Source organism: Sturnira hondurensis, unplaced genomic scaffold (genome assembly GCF_014824575.4).
Source record: "Sturnira hondurensis isolate 20B ecotype Veracruz unplaced genomic scaffold, ASM1482457v3 Scaffold0008196, whole genome shotgun sequence".
NCBI lineage: Eukaryota > Metazoa > Chordata > Mammalia > Chiroptera > Phyllostomidae > Sturnira > Sturnira hondurensis.
In genome coordinates this window covers 7,240,314-7,267,388 of record NW_028080827.1, presented here as the reverse complement: position 1 = coordinate 7,267,388, position 27,075 = coordinate 7,240,314, and the positions used below count along the sequence as shown (strand labels likewise).

Genomic DNA, 27,075 nt, shown 5'->3' with positions numbered 1-27,075 from the left:
AAAAAAATATTGCATACACATTGATAAAAATTGGGTCATATTTATTTAGCAAATTAAGCTACTTAGCAGAGTGAAATAATGTAGAGGTGATCTTAAAACCTTAGGTATTAAGAATATGATGGCTGTATTTTTCTACTCTGCATAAGGAATATTGATAAAAACCTTTGAGAGACTAAATTGAGCATAATCTTTTCTCAAGGTTTTTTAAAGTTTCTTAATACTCTAATCAAGGCCGCAGCCTTCTGCTCTTTCCTAGTATATTTTGGTACAAGGTGACTAGAAGTGTAAGGAACCAACGCCAGTCTCATCAGGGACTGGCTAGTGTGTCTGTTTCTCAAGGACCTCAGCTCTCTGAATGTATGTTTCTGGCTCTCTTGCTTCTCTTTCTCTCTTTCTGTTTCTATCCCTCCATTTTTCTTCTCTCTCCACGGCCCCCCTCCCCGCCCCAGCACCCACACACCATACTGCTTCTTAGCTTTTATGCACAACTGCTCCACTCCTTAGTATCAAATGGCATATTCTTTCTTTCTGTATGTATGTATTTTCTTTACCTCAAGGCTTCTGCTTACTCACTTTGAACTTCCTGTGTATCCATCAGTGGTTGGAGGGCATCTCCCATTCTTCTAACTTGCTTAACTCACCTTCTTCCTGACTTCTTTCAGAGGCAGCTTCCACTGATAACCCAGTTCATTTTTTTGTCAGAGGTCCCTGCAACAGAGTGCCCTCAAGTACCCATACTTGGTGTAGTTAGCTGCGACTAGGCACACCAGGTCTCACAGNTGCTCCATTCCTTAGTATCAAATGGCATATTCTTTCTTTCTATTCTGTATGTATTTTCTTTACCTCAAGGCTTCTGCTTACTCACTTTGAACTTCCTGTGTATCCATCAGTGGTTGGAGGGCACCTCCCATTCTTCTAACTTGCTTAACTCACCTTCTTCCTGACTTCTTTCAGAGGCAGCTTCCACTGATAACCCAGTTCATTTTTTTGTCAGAGGTCCCTGCAACAGAGTGCCCTCAAGTACCCATACTTGGTGTAGTCAGCTGCGACTAGGCACACCAGGTCTCACAGTAAAGAACTTGGCTGTTCAGGGCTTCTCCCTTAGTAGTGACTGTGGGTAGGACATGAGCATGAAAAACATGGTGTTCTGCATATTTAGTGTTTGGAGGGATTACCATATTGATCAAAGATTTCTGGCCATATTAAACCTCATGCCCACATTGTCTTTTTGACAACTGAACATCCAAAAATTTTTTTTAAAGATTTTATTTAGCTCAGGCTGGTGTGGCTCAGTGGACTGAGTGCTGGCCTGTGAATCAAGGGGTTGTAGATTCGATTCCCAGTCAGGGCACATGCCTGGTTTGCAGGCTGAGTCCCTGGTAGGGGGTGTGTGAGAGGCAATAATACATCGATGTTTCTCTCCCTCCCTTCCTAAAATAGATAAATAAAATCTTTTTAAAAATTTACTTTTAGAGAGGGGGAAGGGAGAGAGAAAGAGAGGGAAAGAAACATCTTTGCATGGTTGCTTCCTACATTCCCACAACCAGGAACTCAGCCCACAACCCAGGCATGTGCCCTGACTGGGAATCAAACCTACAACCCCTTGGTTCACAGGCCAACACTCAGTCCAGTGAGCCACACCAGCCAGGGCTGAGCATGCAAAAATTTTGAGGGCCCATGTACTTGTTCCAAACTTAGATATCGGATGTGTATGAGAAGAAAGCTCTGTTCAAAGCCTGGAGCAGTGTTTCTCTTGTCAGTGTGGAGACTGCATATAAATTAATGAGTTAAAAAAAGAGGGCTTATTGTTTCAGAAAATATTGGTACCATCAGTCAGGGCATCCTGCTGACACATGGTGCCTCATTTGCCTTCTCATTAATCAAAGGATACAAGAAATTTGCTTTCTAATTAGCATTACATAAATATTCATAGAGATGATCAGGTTTTCTTTTTTGACTAAAGCTTATTGCAGCTGGTTAGACTACAAATGCTGCATATGAGCCAAGAGCAGCATTATAAGAGAGTGTGTATCAGAAATCTTGGTGAAACTTCAGTTTTGTGGGGTTTTGGTTTCTTAATATGTGTTGTCTGGTCATAGCCACAGAGCTGATCTTTCCAGAAAAGTAGCAAGATGTATCCACAAACCAAGGAAGACAGAAAAGATTAGTAAAGGAAAGCAGAAATGCCCAAGGACTAACAATTGGAGATCATGAGAATATGAATAGACTAGAAGTCGTAGGTGGGCTGCATGGGCTGGAAGCCTGCAGCAGGAGCAGCAGCAGAGATGCATTGCCCTTCCCACCCAGACTGACCTGGCTCCCTTCATCTGCAGAGCTCGATCACACAGCCTCTCCTCGGGGAAACCTCCTCTCCCCACTCCTTGTCCAAACTCAATGAGGGTGCTTGTTCGTGTAGCTCATATTATTTTTCTAACATTACAGTTTGTAGTTATATTCCGTGTGATTATTTGATTTCTGCCTGTTTCTCCCACTGGTCTCCAAACTCCATGAAGGCAGAGCCCATATCTATTTTGTTAATGGTGTTTGATGACTGGCACATAGTAGACAGTCAATACGTATTTTTGCTGAAATGAATGAATGGAGATTAGAAGCAATGGTGAGTGTGCTGGCTAAAGCATTTAGCAGAGACAGCATGAATTGATAGTGGTTCCAACTGCTTACAGAGTTGGATATAGAATACAGAAGGGTGAGCAGTAGATTTCCTCACTGGAGAACAATCAAGGCAGACACGAAAAAACCAACTGGTACCTATTTCTGAGGCACATGCACTTCAACACCACAGCCCTTAAGAGAATTACCTTGTTGTGCTATAAGCATCATCCAGTATGGTTCAGTAGTCTAGAGGGCATCCACTCTGCCTAGTTGGTCAAGGTCAGTGAAGGCATTTCCGAGCCTATGTTTTAACAACATGGTGCGATAATTTATTAAATAGGAGGTCAAAAAGTATATAGTGCAGTTTTGTGCATGGAACTCTGACAACCATGGAATTAAAGAAATAGTCAAGTGGAACAACCAGACCAGTAAGGCAGTGGAAAGAGAGAAACTGCAGCAAAGCAGCAACCATGCACGCAGGGTGGGCTGCAAAGAGACAGTGGGCTGCACAGGTGGGGATGACTTAAGGGGAAACTGAGACTGGGAGTGGGCTGTGGACTATGGTGGTTGCAGCAGCGGGAGAAACTCCCAGTCTCACACAAGAGTTTTTTGAAAAGAGAGAGAGACGAGCAAGCAAGCTGTACTGTTCCCTCTCTGGCCCCTCCCTGACAGGCAGCGCCACAGTGCAGCCTGGAGGGTTGCCCTGTCCCAGTGAACACCTAAGGCCAGGCGGTGAAAGACAAATACCATATGACCTCACTTTTAACAGGAATCTAAACAACAAAACAACAAGCAAGAAAAATATAACCAAAGACACTGAAACAGAGAACAGGCTGACAGTGATCAGATGGGAGAGGGGAGGGAATTTCAGGGGAAAGGGGAAAGGATTTATAGGAACTAGTATAAAGGACACATGGACAACAACTAAGGTGGGTGGAAATGGGAGGGAGGTGGGGAGCACTGGGGGTTGGGCCGGGATGGGAGTAAAAGACAGAAAACTGTACTTGAACAACAATTAAATAAATTATAAAGAAAAAAGAAATAGGGCCAAAATGAAAGAACAGAGCAAAACTTCCGAAAGAGAAGTAAGTGATGAGGAGATAGCCAACCTATCTGATGGAGAATTTAAAGCCCTGGTAATAAAAATGCTCACAGAACTGATTCAGCTTGGTCAAAAAATGAAAGAAAGATACCCAAAATGAAATAAAGCAAATATTCAGGGAACTAACAGTGACAGGAAGGAAACCATGATTCAAAGCAACAATTTGGAACAAAAGAAGAAATAAACATCCAACTGGAACAGAATGAAGAAACAATTCAAAAAAATGAAGAGAGACTTTTGAACCTCTTTTACAACTTGAAATATTCCAATATCTGAATCATAGGGGTACCAGAAGGAGGAGAACAACAGCAACAAATTGAAAACTTACTTGAACAAATAATGAAGGAAAACTTCCCTAATCTGGCAAAAGAAATAGTCTTTTAGGAAGTCCAGGAAGCCCAGAGAGTCCTAAAGAAGTTGGACCCAAAGAAGAACACACAAAGGCACACCATTAAATTACCCAGGATTAAAGACAGAGAAAATCCTAAAAGCAACAAGAGAAATGGAGACAGTTACCTACAAAGGAGTTCCCACAAGACTATCAACTGATTTCTCAAAGGAAACCTTGTAGACAAGAAGGCGCTGGAAAGAAGTATTCAAAGTGATGAAAGGAAAGGACCTACATCCAAGAATACTCTATTAGAATGGAAGAGCAGATAAAGTGCTTCCCAGACAAGATCAAGTTAAAGGAGTTCATCATCACCAAGCCATTACTATATGAAATGTTAAAGGGACTTACCCAAGAAAAGGAAGATAAAAAATATGAACAGTAAAATGACAGCAAACTCAAAACTATCAACAAATGTATCAAAAAATAAAGGAAAATAAAAAGTAAGCAAACAACTAGAAAAGGAACAGAATCAGAGAAATGGAGATCACATGGAGGGTTTTCAGTGGGAAGGGCGAAGGGAGGAATAGAGGGGCAAATGTCCAGGGAAGAAGAAGTATAATTGGTAGGCATTAAATAGATGGGAAGAGATCAAAAATGGTATGGGAAACAGAGCACTAAAAAGAACTTGTGTGTGCAACCCATGGACATGAACTAAGGTGGGGAAATGCTGGAGGGTTAGAGGGTGCTGGGGGAAGGAACCAAGGGGGAAAATCGGGAAACCTGTAATAGCATAATCAATGAAGTATACTTTAAAAAGTATATAGGACAGTTTTGGATGTATACATATCAAATGTTGAAGGCTGCTACATTTAAAAACCTTTCTATTTTTATTTTTAATACATCTTATTGATTATGCTATTACAGTTGTCCCATTTCCCCCCTTTATTCCCCTCTGCCCTGCATACCCCCTTCCACCCACATTTTTCCCCTTTAGTTCATATCCATGGGCCGCACATATAAGTTCTTTGGCTTCTACATTACTTACACTATTCTTAACTTCCCCTGTCTATTTTCTACCATTTATGCTACTTATTCTCTGTAGCTTTTCACCCTCTCTCCCCATCCCACTCCATCACTGATAACTCTCCATTCGATCTCCATTTCTGTGGTTCTGTTCCTGTTCTAGTTGTTTGCTTAGTTTTTTTTTTGTTGTTGTTGTTGTTTAGGTTTGGTTTGTTAATAGCTATGAGTTTGTTGTCATTTTACTGTTCATAGTTTTGATCCTCTTTTTCTTAGATAAGCCCCTTTATCATTTCATATAATAAGGGCTGGGTGATGATGAACTCCTTTAACTTTACGTTATCTGAGAAGCACTCTATCTGCCCTTCCATTCTAAATGATAGCTTTGCTGTATAGAGTAATTTTGGATGTAGGTCCTTGCCTTTCATGACTTGGAATACTTATTTCCAGTGCCTTCTTGTCTGTAAGGTTTCTTTTGAGAAATCAGCTGACAGTCTGATGGGAACTCCTTTGTAGGTAACTGTCTCCTTTTCTGTTGCTGCTTTTAAGATTCTCTCCTTATCTTTAATCTTGGCTAATATAATTATATCTGCCTTGGTGTGTTCGTCCTTGGTTCCAACTTCTTTGGGATTCTCTGAGCTTCCTAGACTTCCTGAAAGTCTATTTCTTTTGACAGATTAGGGAAGTTTTCCTTTATTATTTGTTCAAATAAGTTTTCAATTTCTTGCTGTTCTTCTCCTTCTGGCACCCCTATGATTTGGTTGTTTAAAGATGTCCTGGAGGTTCCTAAGCCTCTTCTCATTTTTTTGAATTCTGTTTCTTCATTCTGTTCTGGTTGAATATTTCTTTCTTCCTTCTTCTCCAAAGCATTGATTTGAATCCTGGTTTTCTTCCTGTCATTGTTAGTTCCCCATAGATTTTTCTTTATCACACATAATGCAACCTTCATTGTTGCCTGGGTCTTTTTTATGCTGTTGAAGTATCCAGTGAATTCCTGGAGCATCCGGATTACCTTTGTTTTGAACTCTGATTCTGATAGGTTGGCTATCTCTTCATCGCTTAGTTGTATTTTTTCTGAAGCTTTGAACTATTCTTTCATTTGGGCCATTTTTGTTGTCTCAGCATGCCTGTTAGATAGTGAGGGGCAGAACCTTAGGTGTTCAGGGTGGGACAACCACGTCGCTATATTGTGATGCTGTATTAAATTTTTTTTATTTATTGAACTATTTTTTAAATTCTATTTATTGATCCTGGCTGGTGTGGCTCAGTGGATTGAGCACTGACCTGCGAACCAAAGGGTTGCTACTTTGATTCTCAGTCAGGGCTCTTACGTGGGTTGTGGGCCAACTCCCTGGTAGCAGGCGCTTGAGAGCCAAATACACATTGATGTTTCACTCCATCTCTTCCTCCCTCCCTTCCCCTTTCTCTAAAGATCAATCGATCAATCAATAATCTTTAAAACATAAAACCAAAAAAATTTTTATTGATTGATTTTTAGAGAGAGAGGAAGGGGGGGAGAGAGAAATAGAGATTTGTTGATCCACTTTTTTATGCATTCATTATTGGTTGCTTCTTTTATGTGTCCTAACTAGAGATCAAACCCTCATCCTTGGCATTTTGGGAGGGTGCTCTAATCAAATGAGCTACCAGGCCAGGGCAACTTATGAGCTATTTACAACATTCACATGCCTAGATTTACTTGCTTATCAAGAAGTCTGCATAGCTGAGGTTTTATTGTCTGTGGTTTTTATTTGCTTTATTTTATTGTTCTCTGTGTGTAAATCATGTTTTTCCCACAAGATTGTTTTTGCTGGAAGCCATAGACTATCTTAAATTATGTTGGTATCTTACAGAGTGTTTTATATAAAGGTTGTTTCCTGACTCACATTGTTTACGATAATGATTTGGTAATGCCACTTTTTTCTCATTTATTTCAGCATGTCTTCAAATTAGAACAAGAAGAATATATGAAGGAACAAATTCCATGGACTCTCATAGATTTTTATGATAATCAGCCTTGCATTAATCTAATAGAGTCTAAGCTGGGCATTCTAGATTTGCTGGATGAGGAATGCAAAGTAAGTGTGACTCCCTGATGTATTTACTTAGTCTATCAAAGCCAGTCTACTATGTGCCAGATATATCAAGGTCAGAAGGTAAATGGGTTTAAGCAGAGAGTCATAGTATCTTGTGAGGTGCCATTGTGGTACCTAACTTGCATTCTGTAGTCACTCGGCCCAAAGGGCTTTAAATACCAATGAGAGTAGGAGAATTTCCCCTCTCTTTTCAGCTGACTCTAAGTTATGTGAAAAAATTGCATCTGATATAGCTACTACCAATTAAGCCACTTTTATTAAATAGTATGCTTATATTTGGTACTTATTGTTCAGTGGCATGATATGTTTAAAGAAGTGCAAGAAATTACAAAAGGTATTTTGAATAATAGTTCTAAATATTCATAATTTAAAATTTGACTAGTCCTTTATTACTGCTGTGTATGGTGAGGAGGGAGTTTTAGGTTTAATGTTTGAGGATGCAGCATGCTGGAAAAAATGGGATCCCCAGCTTTACTGCTAACTGAATGATCCTAGACAAATAACCCATCTTTTTCTTTATTTAGTTTATATGCCATAAGTTACAACTGAAACATAGATTGATCCTCCTAAGCATCCAGGTTTTGTACAACATTCAGAATGCGTGTAATGAAAAGGTTCTCAGCCTCACTCAAAATTAAATAAAATGCAAATCAAAACAAAAATGAGATACTGTCTTTTACCTATCAGGTAATTTAAATTTAATAATAACTTCCATTTGATACTACCAAGTGAATATTTAGTGCATATACATTGCAATGTAGGGCATGAATTAATACAATATATTTTAGAGGAAATTTGACACTATTTATCAAAGCTATAAACACACAGATATTTTGACTCAGCAGTGGAACTGCTGGGAATTGACCCTATGAATATACTTGCAGAGTATCTAAGGTACACATGTAAAGGAACTCATTGCTACAAGAGTCAGTAACAACCTAGTAGCTATAAATACAAGAATGCTATTATAAAGAGAACAAAACTACAGTGAGTTTATGGAATGATCCTATTTGCATACATACCTTTAGATGCCTTCAAAGACAAAAAAGATGAAATTGATGTAAGTGGTGAGATGAGACTGCTCTCCATTTTATCTTTCTGAATTATATAAATATTTCACTATGTGCAAATGTTACCTTTTAAACAGGTTTTTAGAAAATACATGATAGTCATGATATTTCATCTTTTATTTGTGAGGCTTTTATTGCTTTAAGAACAAATCGAATATTTATTTGAGGGCTGCTGGTATAGGCAGAATGAGTTGCCCATGGGAAGGTCTCAGTCATTCTTTTTTGTTAATAATTGTATTTTGGCCTCTAAGAAAGAAATGTAGAAGAAATGAGTTCCTAAGTTGAATATAAAAATTTGACTTTGGGTAGTGGGCACACAATGCAATATACAAGTCATATATCATAGAAATATATATTGGAAACCTATATTATCTTATTAACCAATGTCACCCCAATAAATTTAATTTAAAAAATGTATAAGAATTGGTAAGCAAAGCCCAAAAATGGTCTCTTAATTAATGCATCAGAAGAGTCTCATAACAATATTTACCTAATTTTCTTTCTTTTTTTCCTTTCATTGAATGCAGATGCCTAAAGGCACAGATGACACTTGGGCCCAAAAATTGTACAACACACATTTGAACAAATGTGCACTCTTTGAAAAACCCCGTCTGTCAAACAAAGCTTTCATCATTCAACATTTTGCTGACAAAGTAAGGAAGCTTTATTATCTTTTTTCTTTTCTTAAAGATTTTATTTATTCATTTTAGACAGAGGGGAAAGGAGGGAGAAAGAGAAGGAAAGAAGCATCAATGTGTGGTTGCCTCTTGTGCACCCCAATACTGGGGGCCTGGCCCGCAACCCAGGCATGTGCCCTGGCTGGGAATCAAACCAGTAACTTTTTGGTTCACAGGACAGCACTCAATCCACTGAGCTACACAGCCAGGGCTCTTTTTTCTTTTTGAATACTTTAGTTCAAAGAGGAAAAAAAATCAATAGTCAAGAGGTATCTCTTTTTTTTTTTTGGTTGAAGTTTTCATTCTTTTGAGCCTTATAAGAATAAATGGAATTATGAAATTATAAAATGGGTCTACAGTCCTCTATCTGTAATTGTAAAATCCAAGAAATTCTAAAAACCGGAAGTCTTTTCTTAATTCATTTCGTGGCTAAACCTGATCTCTGACCTGAACTAGCAGGTTATTTATAGTCTTTACTTATCCCGGTTAGGCTGTATATTTATATATTTCAGTGTAGAAATGATAATGTATATGACTACAGATCGCTGCTTTGGACTTTACTGAAAAATTCCTAGTTCTAAAACTCAGCCGACCCCAAGGATTTCAGAATAGAAATTGTGTACTTGTGTCACTCTCTGTTACTGACTCACTGGGTCCCTACTAACGAGGCAGGCCAACTCACTGCTCCGCCAGCTCTATACTCTACTAAGAAAATCAGGAGCCATGAGACTAATGTATGTTCAAGGAGGTTGTGGGGTAGGCTGTGGAGTAAGCTTGTCGGAGTCTCCTTCAGGATTTGGGGCCTTCTGAGTCCTCCTTAAACCTGGCAGGAAACCCTTGAACTGACTTGTACCTAAGGGCTTTGTGATGCAGGCTGGGAGCCCCTTGAGTGGCTGAAGTTGCTGGAGTTTGTGAAATAGGAACAGTCCATTCTCAAGTAGTTCCACTTACCAAATCATACAGTACTTACCACCCTTCACTTGCATCTGTTGTCAGCTCGTCATTTGTTCCTTCTGATCTTCTCTCTCACTTTAATCTCTCTTCTCCCAAGAGGACATTTACCCCTGTTGGTTGGTGAACTAGGTTAGAAGGAGATACATTGGGTCAGCTTTAGAGGAGGGCCCGCTAGGGGAGCAGAGTTCCCTTCAGATGTGTCTGCTCACCATGGTTGGGAGGATGTGCTAGACCCCAGGTACTAAGCATGAGCACTGTTCCCTAGGAGAAACAGTGCTGGGGGCGTGTTACTCTAGGGTCCACGTACTTCTTACCAAGTTTCTAGTTTCTTAGAATAAGACCAGTGATAACCACTTCTCTGGTTGCCACTCATATAGCCTGAGCTTAACACATTTTTTGTTGTTCATGATTATGATATCTATTCAAAAGTTTTATTAGTTAAGGACATTTTTCCATGTGTTTTCAGGTGGAGTACCAGTGTGAAGGCTTTCTGGAAAAGAATAAAGACACTGTTTTTGAAGAACAAATTAAAGTTCTTAAATCAAGCAAGGTAACAACAATGCATGGTTTCCTTCAGTCAGGATATATTCAATAAAAATGTTAATTACTTAAGCCTTAGCTTTTTTAAAGCAATACTGATTTTTCTGACAGAATCAGCTTTATTGTTCATTTTTAACTTATTAAATACATAATGCTTACTGTGAATGAGGTCCTGTTTTCAGTGCCTTACAAACCTTAACTCATCTAATCCTCACAATAAGGTGGCATTGTCATTGCTCCGCCTGTTTCACAGATGAGGGGCCTGAGGCATAGGGACTACACAGGTAGGGAGTTTTCCAGCCAAATTAAAGCCTAGGCTCTCTGGCTCAGAGTCCGCGTTCCTCACCACTATGCAGTGTTGTCTTTCAGCTTCATGTGAAATTTTTACTGTGTCCTTTTGAAGGAATTCACTTGAAGCATAGCCTTATGCACTCTGTTCAGAGGGAGGTTGATCGCTGGATCATTGAGTGCAATTGCAGGTGCGGCCCAAAGCACTTTGGGATTATTTTTTCTAGGCATAGACTCTAGAAACACTGCTTTCTAGTGGGAGAAGACTGTTCCAGATGGCAGAGAACTGTGATGGTTACTGTTTACGAAGCTGATCCCACTCTCCATTGTTTTGCTCTCAGCAGGAGAAGAAAGGGAGGGAAGCACAGCTCAGTTTCATTCTGCAGGGAGCAAACCAGGAAGCCAGTTACTCTGGGTAGCAAAGTGAATATTCAAATATTCAATAAAAAACTAAAAACATTCATCAAAATCTCTTAGATTGCTGACTGCATTTTTTTGTTTTATTCTGAAAATGACCCAGTTGTTCTGGCTTATTCTAAAATGGTCCTTCTAACTTCAATGGAATATTATGTGGACATTTTGACTCTTGTTTTTAGAATAAAAACTTTTACTTTAAATTATTGTGATACTAGAAAGTGCATATAAATACCAAATTTCAGTTTTAACCCTCAGGAAATAATAAATCTAAATGTCTTTAGAAAAAGTCAGTTTTTTACTTATCCTCATAGGCATTGGGTATTAATGCTTTATAGCTTATGGGACTGATGTATAAGATAAGATTCTCTCACAGGGTAGTCTCTGAATATTATTCAGTTAAAGATTAGAAATCATTTTGATTTATGAATAGTGATGGAAACCATGAAATTCTAATGTCACTACTCTGCCTAAGTAATCAGCTGAAATAGAATAGTCACAGGTTCTTGTTCTCGGGCGCCCACACTCAGTTGCATCTGTATTCAGCTTTTCTGACTGGCTCGTTATCAGTTTGTCAGAAGAGAGCTGTTGGTGAGGTCCGAGGAGTCATCCAGGTGACGGTCAGTCTGGGTAGTGTTGCCGCAGCTGGAATGGGGCCCTGTGTGATCTGCTCAGCTTACAGGCCTCCCCTGGTCCCCGTCAGTAATCCGCCCTCTGGAAACCCAGCCTGAGGGTGTGAACTTTGTATTTTAATGTCTTTACACCTGATAGGGAGCAAGTGTACTATAGTGTTGATTTGTTCTCTTGGATGTACTAATCTTACAAGGTTAATATTTGTGTTGTGTGTTTTAAATAGAATTATTTTTGTGATAATACAGTGTGGGGTTGTGTGTGTGTTTTGTCTTTTTTTCCTTTAATTTTGAAGCCTGTAGCCAAATTTACAACTTGTAAAGGAAGTAAGGTATTATAAATTTAACAAAAAGTGTCTCAAGAGTTCTTTCTGGTGAAAAAATATAATCTATGTTCCCTTATCTGATATTAGGAGATACTTAAATGAATTACAAACTTGACTAAATACTACTAAATTGGAACTCTACAAAATACCATTAAAAAGAGTTGTAACCCCTACTTTGCATGTTGCTAACTGATAAGGGAAAGCATAGTTTATGTACTGAGTTTATGCCTTAGATCTCTCATCTATAATATAGAATTTACATTAGTATTGAAGGAGTTGTTATGAGTATTAAATTGGTTTTAAGACCTTACAGTAGTGCTTTATGCATAAAAACTCTTAGTGAATAATGCCATTGTTATTACTGAAATGATTTCCCACATCTTCATAAAGCTGCTGTGTGGATTCTTCTGTTTTCTTTAACACTATTTCCCAAACGCTTAAGCAATTCTGGGTCCTGTCTTAGGAATAGACAGACCAAAGAAACAAAATGGAATGTCTGGGCATATCTGTCTACTTAATATATTTGTGAGTTTGTCTCTCTTAAAATAAAGTTGGCATTTAGTCAATGGGGAGTGAATAAATTTCTCAATAAATGATTTCAGAAAATTAGGAATTTAGTCAGGTAAACCAGGTAAAGGAGATGGGAGGGATCCCGGTTTTGTGTGGAGTTAGGTAATAACCACTTAATCAGATATTTAGATAATATTATATCAAAGTGGTGAATGCTATAAAGGAAGTACCAAGCCAGAGAGTGACTAAGTTTGGGCAGGGGTTTAGGCTGTACCCTGAAAAATGGGAGACAGCCATGTCAAAGCAGATGGCACACCAAGTGAGGGGCACATAAGTTGTCTAAGATGCTTGTGTTTGGGGTCCAAAAAAGAAGGCCAGTGTGGCTGCAGCATGCTAGGTGAGTAGGCTGTGTAGGATGGGTAGACAGGAGCTACCGTCTGGAGGGAAGTAAAGAGTGTGGTCACTATTCCTGTTGCCATGGAAGTCTGGAAGGTTTTCATGTAGGGAGTGCTATGCTACTGGGTAATGATGTGTTTAGGGTGAGTGGAGATGAGGCAGCAGTGATCCAGTGAGAGGTGCTGTCCTGAGGCACCAGGATTGTAGCGGTGGGGCTGGCGTAGAATTTGTGGGTGGAGTTGACAGGTCTTGATGGATTGAGTGGAGTGTGACAGAAAGGGAGAAATTGAGGATGGTTTCTATGTTTTTGGCCTGAGATACTGGGTGGATGATGGTGTCATCAACTGAGATGAAGGATCAGGCTTTTGGGAGAAAGAATCAAGAGTTCTGCCTTGGACATGCTTTGCCTGAGAAGGCGGTTAGATAGTCCAAGTGAACATGTTGTATAAGAAGTTGGATAGGAAGGTCAGCAGGTCATGGGGAAAGTCAGAATAGGTGACATAAATTTGGAAGTCTTTAGAACTAGGTAGTTTAAAGCAGTGGGGCTGGATGAGATTGCTCAGGGAGAATCGACAGATCAAAAATACAGAAAGGCCAGAGGCTTTGGGCATTTCAACTTGTAGACGCAGGTCTGAAAAGGAATTGGGAAAGAAGCCTTTGAAAAGTGGCCCATGAGGAACAACTGCTAACGAAGAAATGATAGAGCAGTTTTCAGTACAACTGCCTCCCTTTTTTGAAGAAAAATTAATTTGGAGAATTTTAAATCTAGAATTGCACTGAGGAGGAAGCCACACACACGTACATGCGTATGTAGGTGTGTGTATGTATTCTGAACTCTGAACACTAAGCAGTTTTAAGATAGATATCGTAGATATTAAGTTAACTTGTAGTACCTACTGGGTGCTGTAAATTACTAAATATGATATTGCAGCCCAGCTCTATTAACTAGTTCTTATAGAACAGAGAAAAACAAAGTTTAGGTAGGCAATGCTAATGTAGAGCTAACAATGTGTTTGAGAATGACTGGATACAGTAGATAAGGTTCCTAAGTACTTGACCTATAATTGAGTAGCCTGCATCTTAACCCCGTGCTGAGTTTTCAAATCAAATCTTAGGAACTCTTATTTTTCCCCTTTGGAATGTAGCTTTAATGTTGTAATATAAGATAATGCTAAAACATTTTTCCCTTCTTTGTAGCCAACCAAGCTAAAATATATTATTTATTCTATAAAGCAAGGGATACATTCATTTGTATAGAAAGAAACCATTATTGATATGTTATGTATAACATCATGCATTGTTTCCTAAATTACCCTTATGATTGATATATAAATTCATAGCAAATCAAATGATCTGATTTTGTTTTTTAATGAAAGAACCCTCCAAGAAAATTATTTCTTGAGATATTTTGAGATTATTAGACAAATAATTGGTAGTTGCAATTATAATTTCACTTATGAAAAAGATTTACTTTATGTATGTGGAATGGGGCACTGTTATAAAGATGTACAAGATGTTTCTCTGGATTAGTTCAAAGTCTCTTTTGTTCCAAAAAAATTTTCCCAACCCTAGTGACTGATACCATCCACCGCTTAATAAGTACCAAACAAACAGGCACATAGACCAATGGAATAGAACAGAGAGCCCAGAAATAAACCCAAATCTCTACAGTCAATTAATATTCGACAAAGGGAGCAGTAACATAAAATGGAGTAAAAATAGCCTCTTCAACAAATGGTGTTGGGAGAACTAGACAGCTATGTGCAAAAAAATGAAACTTGAGCACCAACTTACACCATACACCAAAATAAATGCAAGGTGGATAAAAGACTTAAATATAAGCCGTGAAACCATTAAAGTCCTAGAGAAGAGCATTGGCAGCAAGATTTTTACTGATACGTCCCCTAGAGCAAGAGACATACAGGAAAGAATAAACAAATGGGATCTCATCAAAATTAAAAGCTTCTGCATGGCTAAGGAAAATAGTGTCAAGATAAAAAGAGAAGCAACTGTTTGGTTGCCAGTGTAAACATATTTGCCAATGATACTTCAGACAAAGGTTTAATCTCCAAAATATACAAAGAACTCACTCGACTCCACTCAAAGAAGACGAGCAACCCAGTTAAAAAACGGGCAAAGGACTTGAACAGACACTTCTCCAAGGAGGACATACAGAGGATCCAGAGACACATGAAAAGATGCTCGGTATCACTAGCTATCAGAGAGACGCAAATCAAAACCACAATGAGATACCACTTTACACCAGTCAGAATAGCCATCATAAACAAAGAAACAAACAACAAGTGCTGGAGAGGTTGTGGGGAAAAGAGGACCCTGGTTCACTGTTGGTGGGATTGCAGACTGGTACAACCACTATGGAAAACAGTATGGAGTTTTCTAAGAAAACTAAAAATGAACGTGCCTGTTGACCCAGCAATTCCACTCTTAGGAGTATATCCTAAGAACCCTGAAACACCAGTCCAAAAGAACCTATGCACCCCGATGTTCATAGCAACACAATTTACGATAGCCAAGAGCTGGAAGCAACATAGATACCCATCGGTAAATGACTGGGTCAAAAAGCTATGGTACATTTACACAATGGAATTCTATGCAGCAGAAAGAAAGAAGGAGCTCCTACCCTTTGCAACATCATGGATGGAACTGGAAAGCATTATGCTGGGTGAAATAAGCCAGGTGGTGAAAGACAAATACCATATGATATCACCATTAACAGGAATCTTCACAACAAAACAAACAAGCAAGCAAAATATGACCAAAGACACTGAAATAGGAACAGGCTGACAGGGACCAGAGGGGAGAGTGGAGAGAATCACAGGGGAAAAGGGGAAGGACTCACATGAACAAGTATAAAGGACACATGGACAATAACTAAGGTGGGAGGTGGAAATGGGAGGGAGGTGGGGAGTACTGGTGGGGGGCGGGGAGGGTTGGGAATATAAGACAGAAAACTGTACTTGAACAAGAATTAAATTTAAAAAAAGTACCAGACATTTTGATAATTGTTCATATTTCTAGAACACAAAATTGATTACGGAAGTATGCAATCAAGCTATAAATCCTTTGAAAACAAAATATAAAAGCTTACAGGATAAGAACGGGGTTGTTTCTACTTATCCCCTCATCCCCCCAACCCTGTAATCCAATTTATTTTCTAAAAATTAGTATCAATTCATAACTATCTTTTAATATTTTAATACTGCAGAACTAGTTCCCGACACCCTTCCTGCTGAGATTTTCAGTGATACTTTTTAGCTAGTGCTCACCATCTGAATTAGTGGGTAGACACATGAAGCTTGGTGATAAAATATTTTGTGGAACTAAGGTAAAAGGTAGGACTTTCAGTGAGTGTTTTGCTCATAAAATAATTATAGTTCAAACTCAGTAATAGGTTTAGAGTGGATTAGGATTTCAAGTCTTAGTGGTGGAGTTTTGATTTTGTTCCCCAAACATGGTTGTAGAAGTACTGTGTTTCTCCACCTGTGTTTTTGTAGCATCTATGACACCTTCCTCTTTACACTTTTGGCTCCCAACACAGATTCTGATTATTTCTGGAATGTGACTCTGAAAGTGTTTACTTAAAGGAATCATTACGGATCGCAAATCTTGATAATGTTTCTGTAAAGGTTTACATTTGAGTTTGAGTTTAGAGTATAATTTCCTTTTGTTCTTTCTGACTCAGTTTAAGATGCTACCAGAATTATTTCAAGATGATGAGAAGGCCATTAGTCCAACCTCAGCCACCTCTTCAGGGCGTACACACCTCACCCGCCTTTCTGCAAAGCCCACCAAAGGTCGACCAGGTCAGACGGCCAAAGAGCACAAGAAAACGGTGGGGCACCAGGTGAGTTCAGATTTCCCCTCTGGCTCAGCTGAAGCTTCAGGTCTTCCTTTCTCAGCCTCCCGGGTGGGATCCTCAGGTGAAGAGAGGCTACAGCTTTCCCTGTCCACTCCACCCACTCACATCCCCGCAGCCTCCCCCACCTCCCAATCTCCTCACCTAGCTTCAGACCTGTGACTCTGATTAAGCCTTTCCCAAAATAGTCTTCTCTACATCTTCATTCTACTCCCTCCCAGAACACTGCTGACTTGTTTTATTTATTCTCTGGATGTTTCCTCCCTGGGTTTGTGCAGAGCGTCAGTTCCTTCAGCTGGAATAGTGCCCTCTCCTTTTTTGGATGCCTTATGCTCTGTGGGGAGTGGGGAGTGTGACATGCATGCTTAGTGCCTGACTGGTGGCCTGGGGCTTTGGACAGGAGGCTGAGCACTAGTCAGCTTGTTTTCCTGTGTGCAGGACCCTGTGCCCAGTACTGACAAGAAGTGGGGCGGAACACAGGTCCACTGCTTCTAGTCCTTAATGTCCGTGATATCCACAGTGATAACCTGGTTGTACTCTCCCATTCTCCCCTCATTCCCTATACTCTTTTATGATGGGTTGCCTCTCACACATCCCTGACTGGGGACCCAGCCCGCACTCCAGGCATGTTCCCTGACTGGGAACTGAACAGGTGACCTTTTGGTTCACAGGCTGGTGCTCAATCCACTGAGCCACACCAGCCATGGCCCTATACTCTTCCAAGTCATCTGCAATATTTTTCACTAGCTTACAGCAAAACTACCACTGTACATGATTAAATGGTCTTGATATTCTTATAGCAGTTATATTTTTAGTCAGAATTCCGAGTTTGCAATAGAAAACAGCAGAAACTTCTATTAAAAGGGGAGTGGGAAGACTGAACTCTGATGTGAACGATGGACTTCGGGAGATTAAGATGTGCCAGTGTAAATTCATCAGTTGTGATGGATGTACGACTGGTGGGAGATGTAACAGGGAGGAAAGCTCTGCAGGTGTGGGGACAAGGGGTGTATGGGGAATCTGTGTATCTTCTCTTCAATTGTCCTGTGAACCTAAAAGTCCACTAAGGAAATAGAGTCTATTAAAAAGGGGGGGGTAAGGAAAAGGGATGGGGGAGAGTGAGTGTATATTTTGCAGAGTAAGCATGCGAATGGTAGAACGTAAGCAAATTTTAACCTCAAGTCCTAGAATTCTTGTTTAATATCAGCTCCCCTTCGAAGGATGGGTCAATTTCTACTAATGTTGTTAGAAGAAAATTTTAAATTGTTTCACATTGTCTTTGGCTTTGACAAAACCTTGACACCCCTTCCTGCCCTTTTCTGTGCAGTTCCGAAATTCCCTTCATCTGCTAATGGAGACCCTCAATGCCACCACCCCTCATTATGTGCGCTGTATTAAACCTAATGATTTCAAGTTCCCATTCACGTGAGTATTTTTCAACTACTGAATTTAAAAGTATCCATGTCTCATAAGGATTGCCAAACTAACAGAAGAAAAAAACTATTTAGATAATCCTTCATGTGTTGTAGAGGGAAACCACTAGTTCACTGAATTAAAAAAAAATTTTTTTAAACTCTGACCCCCCCACCCCCTTCCTTTACCCATTTCTCTTACCCACCTACCTCTACCTCTGGCAGCCGACAGTCGATTCTCTGAATCTGAGCTTGGATTTTGTGTGTGTGCATATGTATATGTTGTTTTGTTTTGCTTTGTGTATTTTAGACTTCACATGTAGGAGGGATCATATGGTATTTGTCTTTCTCTTTCATTTAGCAACATGCCTTCTATGTTGCCACAAATGGTGATATTTCACTTTCTTTTATGGCTGAAGAATATTCTATTGTGTATATACAACAGTTTCTTTATCCATTCATCCATTGATGTGGTTGTTTCCATGTCTTGGCTATTATAAATAATGCTTCAGTGAGCGTGGGGGTGTATATGTCTTTTTGAGTTAGTGTTTTTGTTATGTTTTTTTTGATAAATACCCAGAAGTGGAATTACTGGATGCTATGATAGTTGTATTTTTAATTTTTTGAGGAATCTCCATACTGTTTTTGTACTGGCTTCACCCATTTACTTTCCCACTGAAAGAAGGTTCCCTTTTTTCACCTCCTCACCAACACTTGTTATTTATTGTTGTTTGGTAATAGATATTCTAACAAGTGTGAGATGGTATCTCATTTTGGTTTTGATTTGCATTTCTGTGAGGATTAGTAACGTTGAACGTCTTTATACCTGTTGGCCATCTGTATGTCTTCTTTGGAAAAATATATATTTAGATCTTCTGTTCATTTTTTAATTAGATTTTTTTGCTATTAGGTTGTATAAGTTCTTTATATATTTTAGATCTTAATTCTGTATTGGTTATATAATTTTCAAATATTTTTCCCACTCATTAGATTGTCTTTTTATTTTGTTGATGGTTTCCTTTGCTGTGCAGAAGCTTTTTAGTTTGATATAATCCAACTTGTTTATTTTTGCTTTTGGCATCAGATTCAAAAAATCCTCACCAAGAACCATGTCAGGGACCTTACCACCTAATTTGCTTCTAGGAATTTTTATGGTTTTAGGTCTTATGATCAAGTCTATAATCCATTTTGAGTTCATTTTCTGTGCATGGTGTAAGATAGTGCTCCAGTTTCATTGTTTGCACGTTGCTGGCCAGCTTTTCCAACACCATTTGTCAAAGAGACTGTCCTCTCCTCATTGTATATTTTTGGCTTGTTTGCCATGAAGTAATTGACCATGTATGTGTGGGTTTATTTCTGGTCTCTATTCTGTTACATTGATCTGTGTGTCTGTTTTTATGCCCATATCCTATAGTTTTATACCAATGTTTGAAATCAGGGAGTGTGATGCCTTCAGCTTTGTGGTTCTTTCTCAAAATTGCTTTGTGTGCATTTTTTCATTTTCTGTTCCCTTTTGAGAATGCGAGAACAAATTAGTAGTTAGCCTTCTGAAGATTCTAAAAGTTGAGGTTAAGCAAGCATTCATAGCTCTATTTTCTGTTTTGAATTTACTTCAGTTTAAGATCTTCCTGGGCTTTTGTTAATTTGGACATTAGTTAAAACCAGAGCTGGGTGGGTAAAACTGCTTTGGCAAAGGCTCACCGTTACCCCTGTCACTTTTCAGCTGCTGAAACCATCACAGAACGTCTACTTTTACCGAACATGTTGTTCCACGTCAATTACCATATATGGAGGAAAAGGGTTTTTTTCAAAAGGGAAATATTTCTCTAATTTTAAAAGTAATATATGTGCATTGTAAAAACAATTTTCAGGAAATGTAAAATATTATTAAAATAAATTAAAAGAGCATTTATTATACCCAGAGAGATAACTGGGTATTAATGGCCAACATTGTTTCCTTCCCTGCTCAGGGTGGGTGTGTGTATGGGAGAGAGAGAGAGAGAGAATAAAAGAGAGAACAAGAGAGAGACACACACTAATAAAAGGAGAGGGTTCATGCTATAATTGCTGTTTCGTATCTGCTTTTATCTCAATAAATTGTAGATACTATCCATATTAGTAAATAAAAATTCATATCATCATTTTAGTGGCTACACAGTATCCTATTGTATAGACATACCATTTATATATTTTTTAAGATTTTATTTATTTATCTTTAGAGGGGAAGGGAAAGAGAGAGAAGGAGAGAAATATCAATGTGTGGTTGCCTCTCATGCGTCCCCTGCTGGGAATTGGCCTGCAACCCAGGCATGTGCCCTGACCGAGAATCAAACCATGATCATGTGGTTCGCAGGCCCACTAGACATACCATCATTTATTTGAATTATTTCCTACTAAGTGCTTTTAGGTTAGTCCAACAATGCTGTGATAAACGTTTTCTGCCAAACATTTTTGTGTTTTTGCCTGATTACCTCCTTAGGAAAATCTATTTACAGAAGTAGGATTTGTGGGTCAAAGATTAGGCACATTTACCAAAGGTTACAGTAACTCCAGCTCCCACTGGACAATTTGGAGTAGGAGTGCTCTTTTTCCTGTACCCCGGCCAACTCTGCCCTCTGGGTGTTTTGCCTCACACTGGAGGGCAGTTCTGAAAAACCGATATTATCTTCCTCATTGCTGGGAAGCCCTTTCTGGAGGAAGTGGGAAGCAGGAAGAAGCTGCCAAGCCCTGAGCCGCTCTCCAGGACACCAGAATACTTGAGAAAATAACACGGCAGAGTGTCGGAGAGGACCCTGGGAGCTTAACTCGGGGAGTAAAGGGAGTGATCATCCAGCAGGTGGCAGGTCTTTCCACTTCCTCTCTTAGGGTCAGTTTAACATTAAGATGCCAGTTGTTTGGACTAAAATAAACATAAATCATACAAGACAGAATACAAAACAAAAATATTTTTTATTGATGTGGACACTATAAATGCTTAGGATGTACACATTCCACTGAGTTGAATAGCTTTTAGAACACCAATAATTTTTTAAAAGGATAACTGAACGGGGCATACTTAATGTGTCCTTGTTAGAGAAATCTCCAGAGCTAGCCAGTCTTTGTTCCAGGGGAGCCTGTGAGCTAAAGAATTACAGAATTACGAGAATGGCGAGTCAAGCCAAGCCGTGTGATGAGTACGGGCAAAGGACTGGAGTGGGGTGGTTCGTTTGTTGTTGTTTTTAATATTCTCCATGGCGTTTCCTGTGAGTTGTGGTGGAAAAGGACAGATAATGTTTATAGCTCTTTCCTTTTACTGCCAGTTGTCTCCGCCCCATTCTCACACAGAGTTTGCCATTTTGATAACTCCTCCAACTTTTGAATGCTTTCTTTTCTCATGCATCCATTTGGCTCTCTACTGGAGAATTTAATCTCTGGACTGAGGAGAGTAACTGGGGCCACAGCCGGGCTTCTCTGTATTAATGACTTGCATTCGCACATGTAGGTTTGATGAGAAGAGGGCAGTGCAGCAGCTGAGAGCGTGTGGTGTCCTGGAGACCATCAGAATCAGTGCGGCAGGGTTCCCCTCACGGTGAGCTTGGCATTCTTCAGATAGAAGGGATCCTGATGCGAGAGATTCCTGCTTCTTTAAATAGGCTAATGTGAGTCTCTTTCTATAGGTGGACTTACCAAGAATTTTTCAGCCGTTACCGTGTCCTAATGAAGCAGAAAGATGTACTGAGTGACAGAAAGCAGACATGTAAGAATGTATTAGAGAAACTGATTCTGGTAAGAAAAATTTTCACTTATCTTTATCTGAACAGATAATGGCCAAAGGCCTTGTGATTATAGTCTGTGAGAGCCCTGGGAACATCCAAATACCACTAATTCAGATTATTAAGGGCTGGGAGCAGGGAGGGGCACACTGACTTGGAGGTCAAGGCTCCCTGTGTTTGGGAAGCTCAGCCTGACTGATGAAGGTGGTGGTCTACCATCACGCTGGACCCAGACTTGAGACGCATTCTTTTTCAAGTTTGATCATTATCTGTACCAATTTACCTAGTGCTTACTTATGGAAATAACTAAGATGCTATGTGACAAAGAAAAAATTAAGTCCTCTCCTGGGTAACATAGTCTGTCTTGGAAATTAATGCATTTTAAAGGTAAATATAATATACCATAATGTCTATCAAGGGATGAGTGAGTGAGACAGGAAATTAGAGCAAGGCAAAGCCACATCTGCTCTGGAAAAGAGGAACAATGTCATGGAAGGTGTATGTTTTGTGTCCAGCCCTGAAGAATGGGTAAAATTTTATAAAAGTGGAAGAAGAATATTTTAACAGGGAGCATGGCGTGAAGAAGTAGGAAAGCATAGAGGTTGCTCAGAAAGCAGTAATGTAGTTTCTGTGCAGTTTAAGATTAGTGTGTGAGACAGCAGGGAAATGTTTAGGAAGCGTAGGTTGGTGTTTGGAGAGTCTGGCCTTCCAAGCTAAGGAGGCTCAAACTTTAGAACACGTCAGAGTCACCTGCAGGGCTTGGTAAAAAGTGCAGATTGCAGCACCCCACGCCTACAGCTTCTGACTCAGTAGGTCTGGGCTGGGTCCAGCAACTTGCTGATGCTCATCTTGGATTACACTTTGATAACCAGTGATCTAGGTCCTCTAGAATTTAAGATTTATGAAAGATTTAAAAAAAATATTTTCACTTGTTTGACACTAGTTTGGATGGATTATCTCACTCTGAGGTAGTTAGTCAAAATTAACCAAATGTAATGTCTCTTCTGTATAATAACATTTTTTTTGTAAGAGCTAAGACCATTTCCTTAAGAATGTGTAAAAGAATCAGATGCTTTCTGAGTTTGGCCCAACTGCTCCAACCTGGGTTCAGATGGGAATGCAGGGCAGAAGGGAGAGACAGTCCTAGGCCTGGCCTCCTCCCCCCTGACCGTTCCAGGCTGGTTCCGGGCTTTGCAGGGCAGAGGTACCGATAGAAGGCAGGGTTGGTATGGGGTGGGGTGGGGAAGGCTGAGATGGGACAGGGAGAAAGAGAGGGAACCACTTTCTAGCTCTTTACGTATCTCTAGCTAGTCTTCCTATATACATTTTTTTAAAGATTTTATTTATTTACTTTTAGAGAATGGGGGAAGGGGAGAAAGAGAGGGAGAGAAACATCAGTGTGTGGTTGCCTCTTGCACACCCCATACTGGGGACCTGGCCTGCAACCCAGGCATGTGCCCTGACTGGGAATCAAACCAGCGACCCTTTGGGTTCACAGGGCCATGCTCAATCCACTGAGCTACACCAGCCAGGGCTTCCCATGTAAATTTGATTGATTAAAATTGAAATAATTTTAGGTGTTTTAGATATATGTAGAGATTTCTTATTTTCCAGTTTCATGTACAAGATAGGAGATACCTCCTTACAGAGAAAAGGAATTTTCTGTTTTCACACAATTTCAGATCACAGTTGTGATTATTATAAATAAATTCCACTATTCATTTTATATGAGAATGGTTAATAACGTGCATGCTTCTAAATAAGGTGGATCAAAATGTAATACACTAAAAATTACATGCATATCTGTGTTCACTACTCAACTTTGCCTATAATCAAAAGTAAGTGGTCCTAGCAGTGTTGCTCAGCTGGTTGGAGTGTCATCCCATAAGCTGAAGGGTCATTGATTCAATCCCAGTCAGGGCACATGCTTAGGTTGTGGGTTTGGTCCCGGACCCAGGTGCATTCTGGCCACAGTCTGGGTGTGAGGAGCAGCAGCTGATGGGTGTCTCTCTCTCACGTCAATGTTTCTTTCCTTCTCTTTCTCCCTCCCTTCCCCCTCTCTAAAGTCAGTAAGCATGTCCTCGAATGAGGATAAAAAAAGAAAAAGTAAATGAACTATATACATTTTTTAATTTTTGTAAAAGGAGTTTTGAAATTTGTACAGGTATTTTAAACATTTATAGGGTTTTGCTTATTTTCAGATACTATTGATAGAGCAAAGATATGACAAGAAACTTAACTCTTTTAATATGAATGCTTAAGGTTTTTTGTTTTTTAATTTTTATTTTGTATGCATTACTTCCTGCCTTATTCTTGATACTGGTTTCTGTCCCTTCAGCTTCCCATGGAACACACAACCCGATGTAAGCCTTACAGCCTGGGTCAGTCAGAGGGAGTGTCAGCATCTCCATTTCCTTGAGATATATAAAATACAAACAAGCAAATAATAGCTGCCTCTAACCCACAACCAAGTTTTTTGCCTCAGATAATCATTCCAGGTAGAATAATTCTGGAAAATAACTCTTGAACTGCAGTTTTCCTTAAAAACCCTTCTATTTGCTCAACTTGCATAGGATCAAAAATCTGGCTCTATTAGTTAATCATGTAGCCCAAGTTTTAGCTAATAGATTCATCCCTTCACTGATTCTGCTTTTAGATGTATTTTTTCCTCTTTTCAAGTTTCACTTACATGTTATTATTTCTGCTTCTGAGTGTATACTTTCTTCCCCAAACAGGACAAGGACAAATACCAGTTTGGTAAGACGAAGATCTTTTTCCGGGCCGGTCAAGTGGCCTACCTAGAAAAACTGAGGGCAGACAAGCTGAGGGCTGCCTGTATTCGGATCCAGAAGACAATCCGAGGGTGGCTGCAGCGGAAGAAGTACCTGCGCATGCGGAAGGCAGCCATCACTGTGCAGAGATACGTGCGAGGCTACCAGGCCCGATGGTAGGTCTCCTGGAAACCCGTCCACTCTGGCTCATGGCCCCTGAGACTACAGAGGTCATCTGACTCATTGTCCAAACCAGGAAGGGTGTGAGTGGCCACCCTGCCTGAGAAGGCAACATCTCACCTCTTCTTAGATCCAAGGAATAACAAATTAACTCATAAGGACAGTTAAATAGAATAAACTTTCACTCACCCTTATGAGTCCTCCTCAAAAAAATTACAAATTACTGACTGCGTGCTCATGTCTTCAGTATCTTTTTTGTACTTTTATATGGGCTTGAAGAAGTTATCTGTTAATTAAAACGGTCATGAAGGTACACTAGTTAATAATGACTCAGTTGAGGAGTTTTCAGGAACAGTCAACTGGGAAGATCTTTTTAGAACTATACTTCAGTATGATTACATATCAGGATCATTTTAATTTAGAAATATCAGTAGAAATGAATTAATAATAAAGAATTTACACCCAAATAGAAAGAGTTTGAAAAGTATTGTGCTTAGCGATGGCTAGACCTGAGAGAGCTGGTGAGGAGTGAGCATGGGATGACTGTGTGGTTGGTCTGCCGTGCCGGGGGCGGAGCCAGGGCAGGGTGCGCACTGTCCTACAAAGAATGACCCTCTGTGAGTGCCACGTTCTTTATTGCAAAATCAGATGCATCCTCATTTGTAGGTTAGGGAAGGCTCAAATAAGATAATGAATGTAAAAATATTTGGAGGAACTACAAATTATGATACAATGATAAGAAATGTAAATGTTGATTTAATACTTTATATTATTAGAATAACACAAAGGAGGTACTACTGAGGCCAAAGATACTGGTGCTCTAAGTCTCTACAAAAATATGTTCCTGGGCTTTCCTGATTAGTAACAAATGCACTGCTTCTTTCCCTGGCCAGCTACACTAAGTTCCTGCGCAGAACCAAGGCAGCCACCGTCATTCAGAAGTACTGGCGCATGTACGTGGTCTGCAGGAGGTACAGAATTACACGAGCTGCCACTGTTGTTCTTCAGTCTTACTTGCGAGGCTACTTGGCCAGAAATAGGTATCGCAGGGTGAGTCGTTATTTTCAACTTCGTTTATCCGTTCCATTAACATTATTTGTATTCTGTGTCTGTACAAAGTCACCCCAGGGACTGTCAGTCTCTGGCCAGCTCAGCCCCAGCTGCAAGGACACAGTGGGGGAGGCAGGTCAGAAGCTGGCGCACATGTGGTCCAGTATCACCCCATATGGAAACAACCAATACGTGAAGGGTATCTTTAAATATTAAATAAGTGCATCTATTTATTAACAAGACGATGGAAAAAGAAAATCTATTTCATTTTTCCCTCCTTATCTCTGCAATTTGAAGAAAAGTTAGTGCATTAGTTTCCTGTGGTTGGTATAATAACTTTACCACCAACTTGGTGGCTTAAAACAACAGAAATGTATTCTCCCTCAGTTCTGGGGGGAGGAACCCAAAATCAGTATCACTGGGCCAAAATCAAGGCATTGGCAAACACTGCACTCCCTCCAGAAGCTCCGGGCAGGGCGGAGGGACGTCCATTCCTTGCTTCCTCCAGTGTCTGATGCCTCCCAGTGTCTGATGCCTCCCAGTGTTGGTGACCACACGACTCCATCCTCTGCCTTCATCTTCATCTACCATCTCAGGTGCCATCTCGGGTGCCTAACCTTGCTTCTTCTGTCTGTCATTATAAGAGTATTCGTGATGGATTTAGGGCCTGAAAGGATAATCCAGTATAATCCCTTATTGCAAGATTTTAATTTAATCACATCTGCAAGGACCTTTCCTCTAAATAAGGTAACATTGATAGATTGCAGAGATTAAGATCTGATATCTTTGGGGGTCTTTGATGAGCTTTGACTAAGTATGGTATCTGACACATGGGTGGAAAATTGTTTCAAGAAATGAAATAACCCTGAAAAAATTTACTGTGGTGAAAAGGAGATAAATAACATTAATGTGGTTAAGCTTATGTTGGCTAGAATATAATGCTCTGAAAGTTTTTGACAAGTACTCTTTATATCTGGCAATAATCAACATGACTATAGATAATGGGTCACCAGATTAATCCTAATCATCACTTCTGACATTGTATGATCTAGTGGGAAGGCATTTCT

General features: G+C 39.8%; 1 protein-coding gene across 4 annotated transcripts in view; it reads left to right on the top strand.

Annotated features, from left to right (window-relative positions):
- The window catches only part of MYO5A (myosin VA), a 185,177-nt gene that overhangs the window by 102,947 nt on the left and 55,155 nt on the right, over positions 1 to 27,075 (top strand). For all 4 annotated transcript variants that reach the window (XM_037054650.1, XM_037054649.1, XM_037054648.1 and 1 more), the window contains exons 12-20: positions 7,004 to 7,144; positions 8,760 to 8,885; positions 10,330 to 10,413; positions 16,670 to 16,831; positions 18,171 to 18,268; positions 21,737 to 21,823; positions 21,912 to 22,020; positions 24,743 to 24,954; positions 25,852 to 26,008. In XM_037054650.1, coding sequence (XP_036910545.1) covers positions 7,004 to 7,144; positions 8,760 to 8,885; positions 10,330 to 10,413; positions 16,670 to 16,831; positions 18,171 to 18,268; positions 21,737 to 21,823; positions 21,912 to 22,020; positions 24,743 to 24,954; positions 25,852 to 26,008 — 1,176 coding nt within the window. The remainder of the gene's footprint in view (positions 1 to 7,003; positions 7,145 to 8,759; positions 8,886 to 10,329; positions 10,414 to 16,669; positions 16,832 to 18,170; positions 18,269 to 21,736; positions 21,824 to 21,911; positions 22,021 to 24,742; positions 24,955 to 25,851; positions 26,009 to 27,075) is intronic.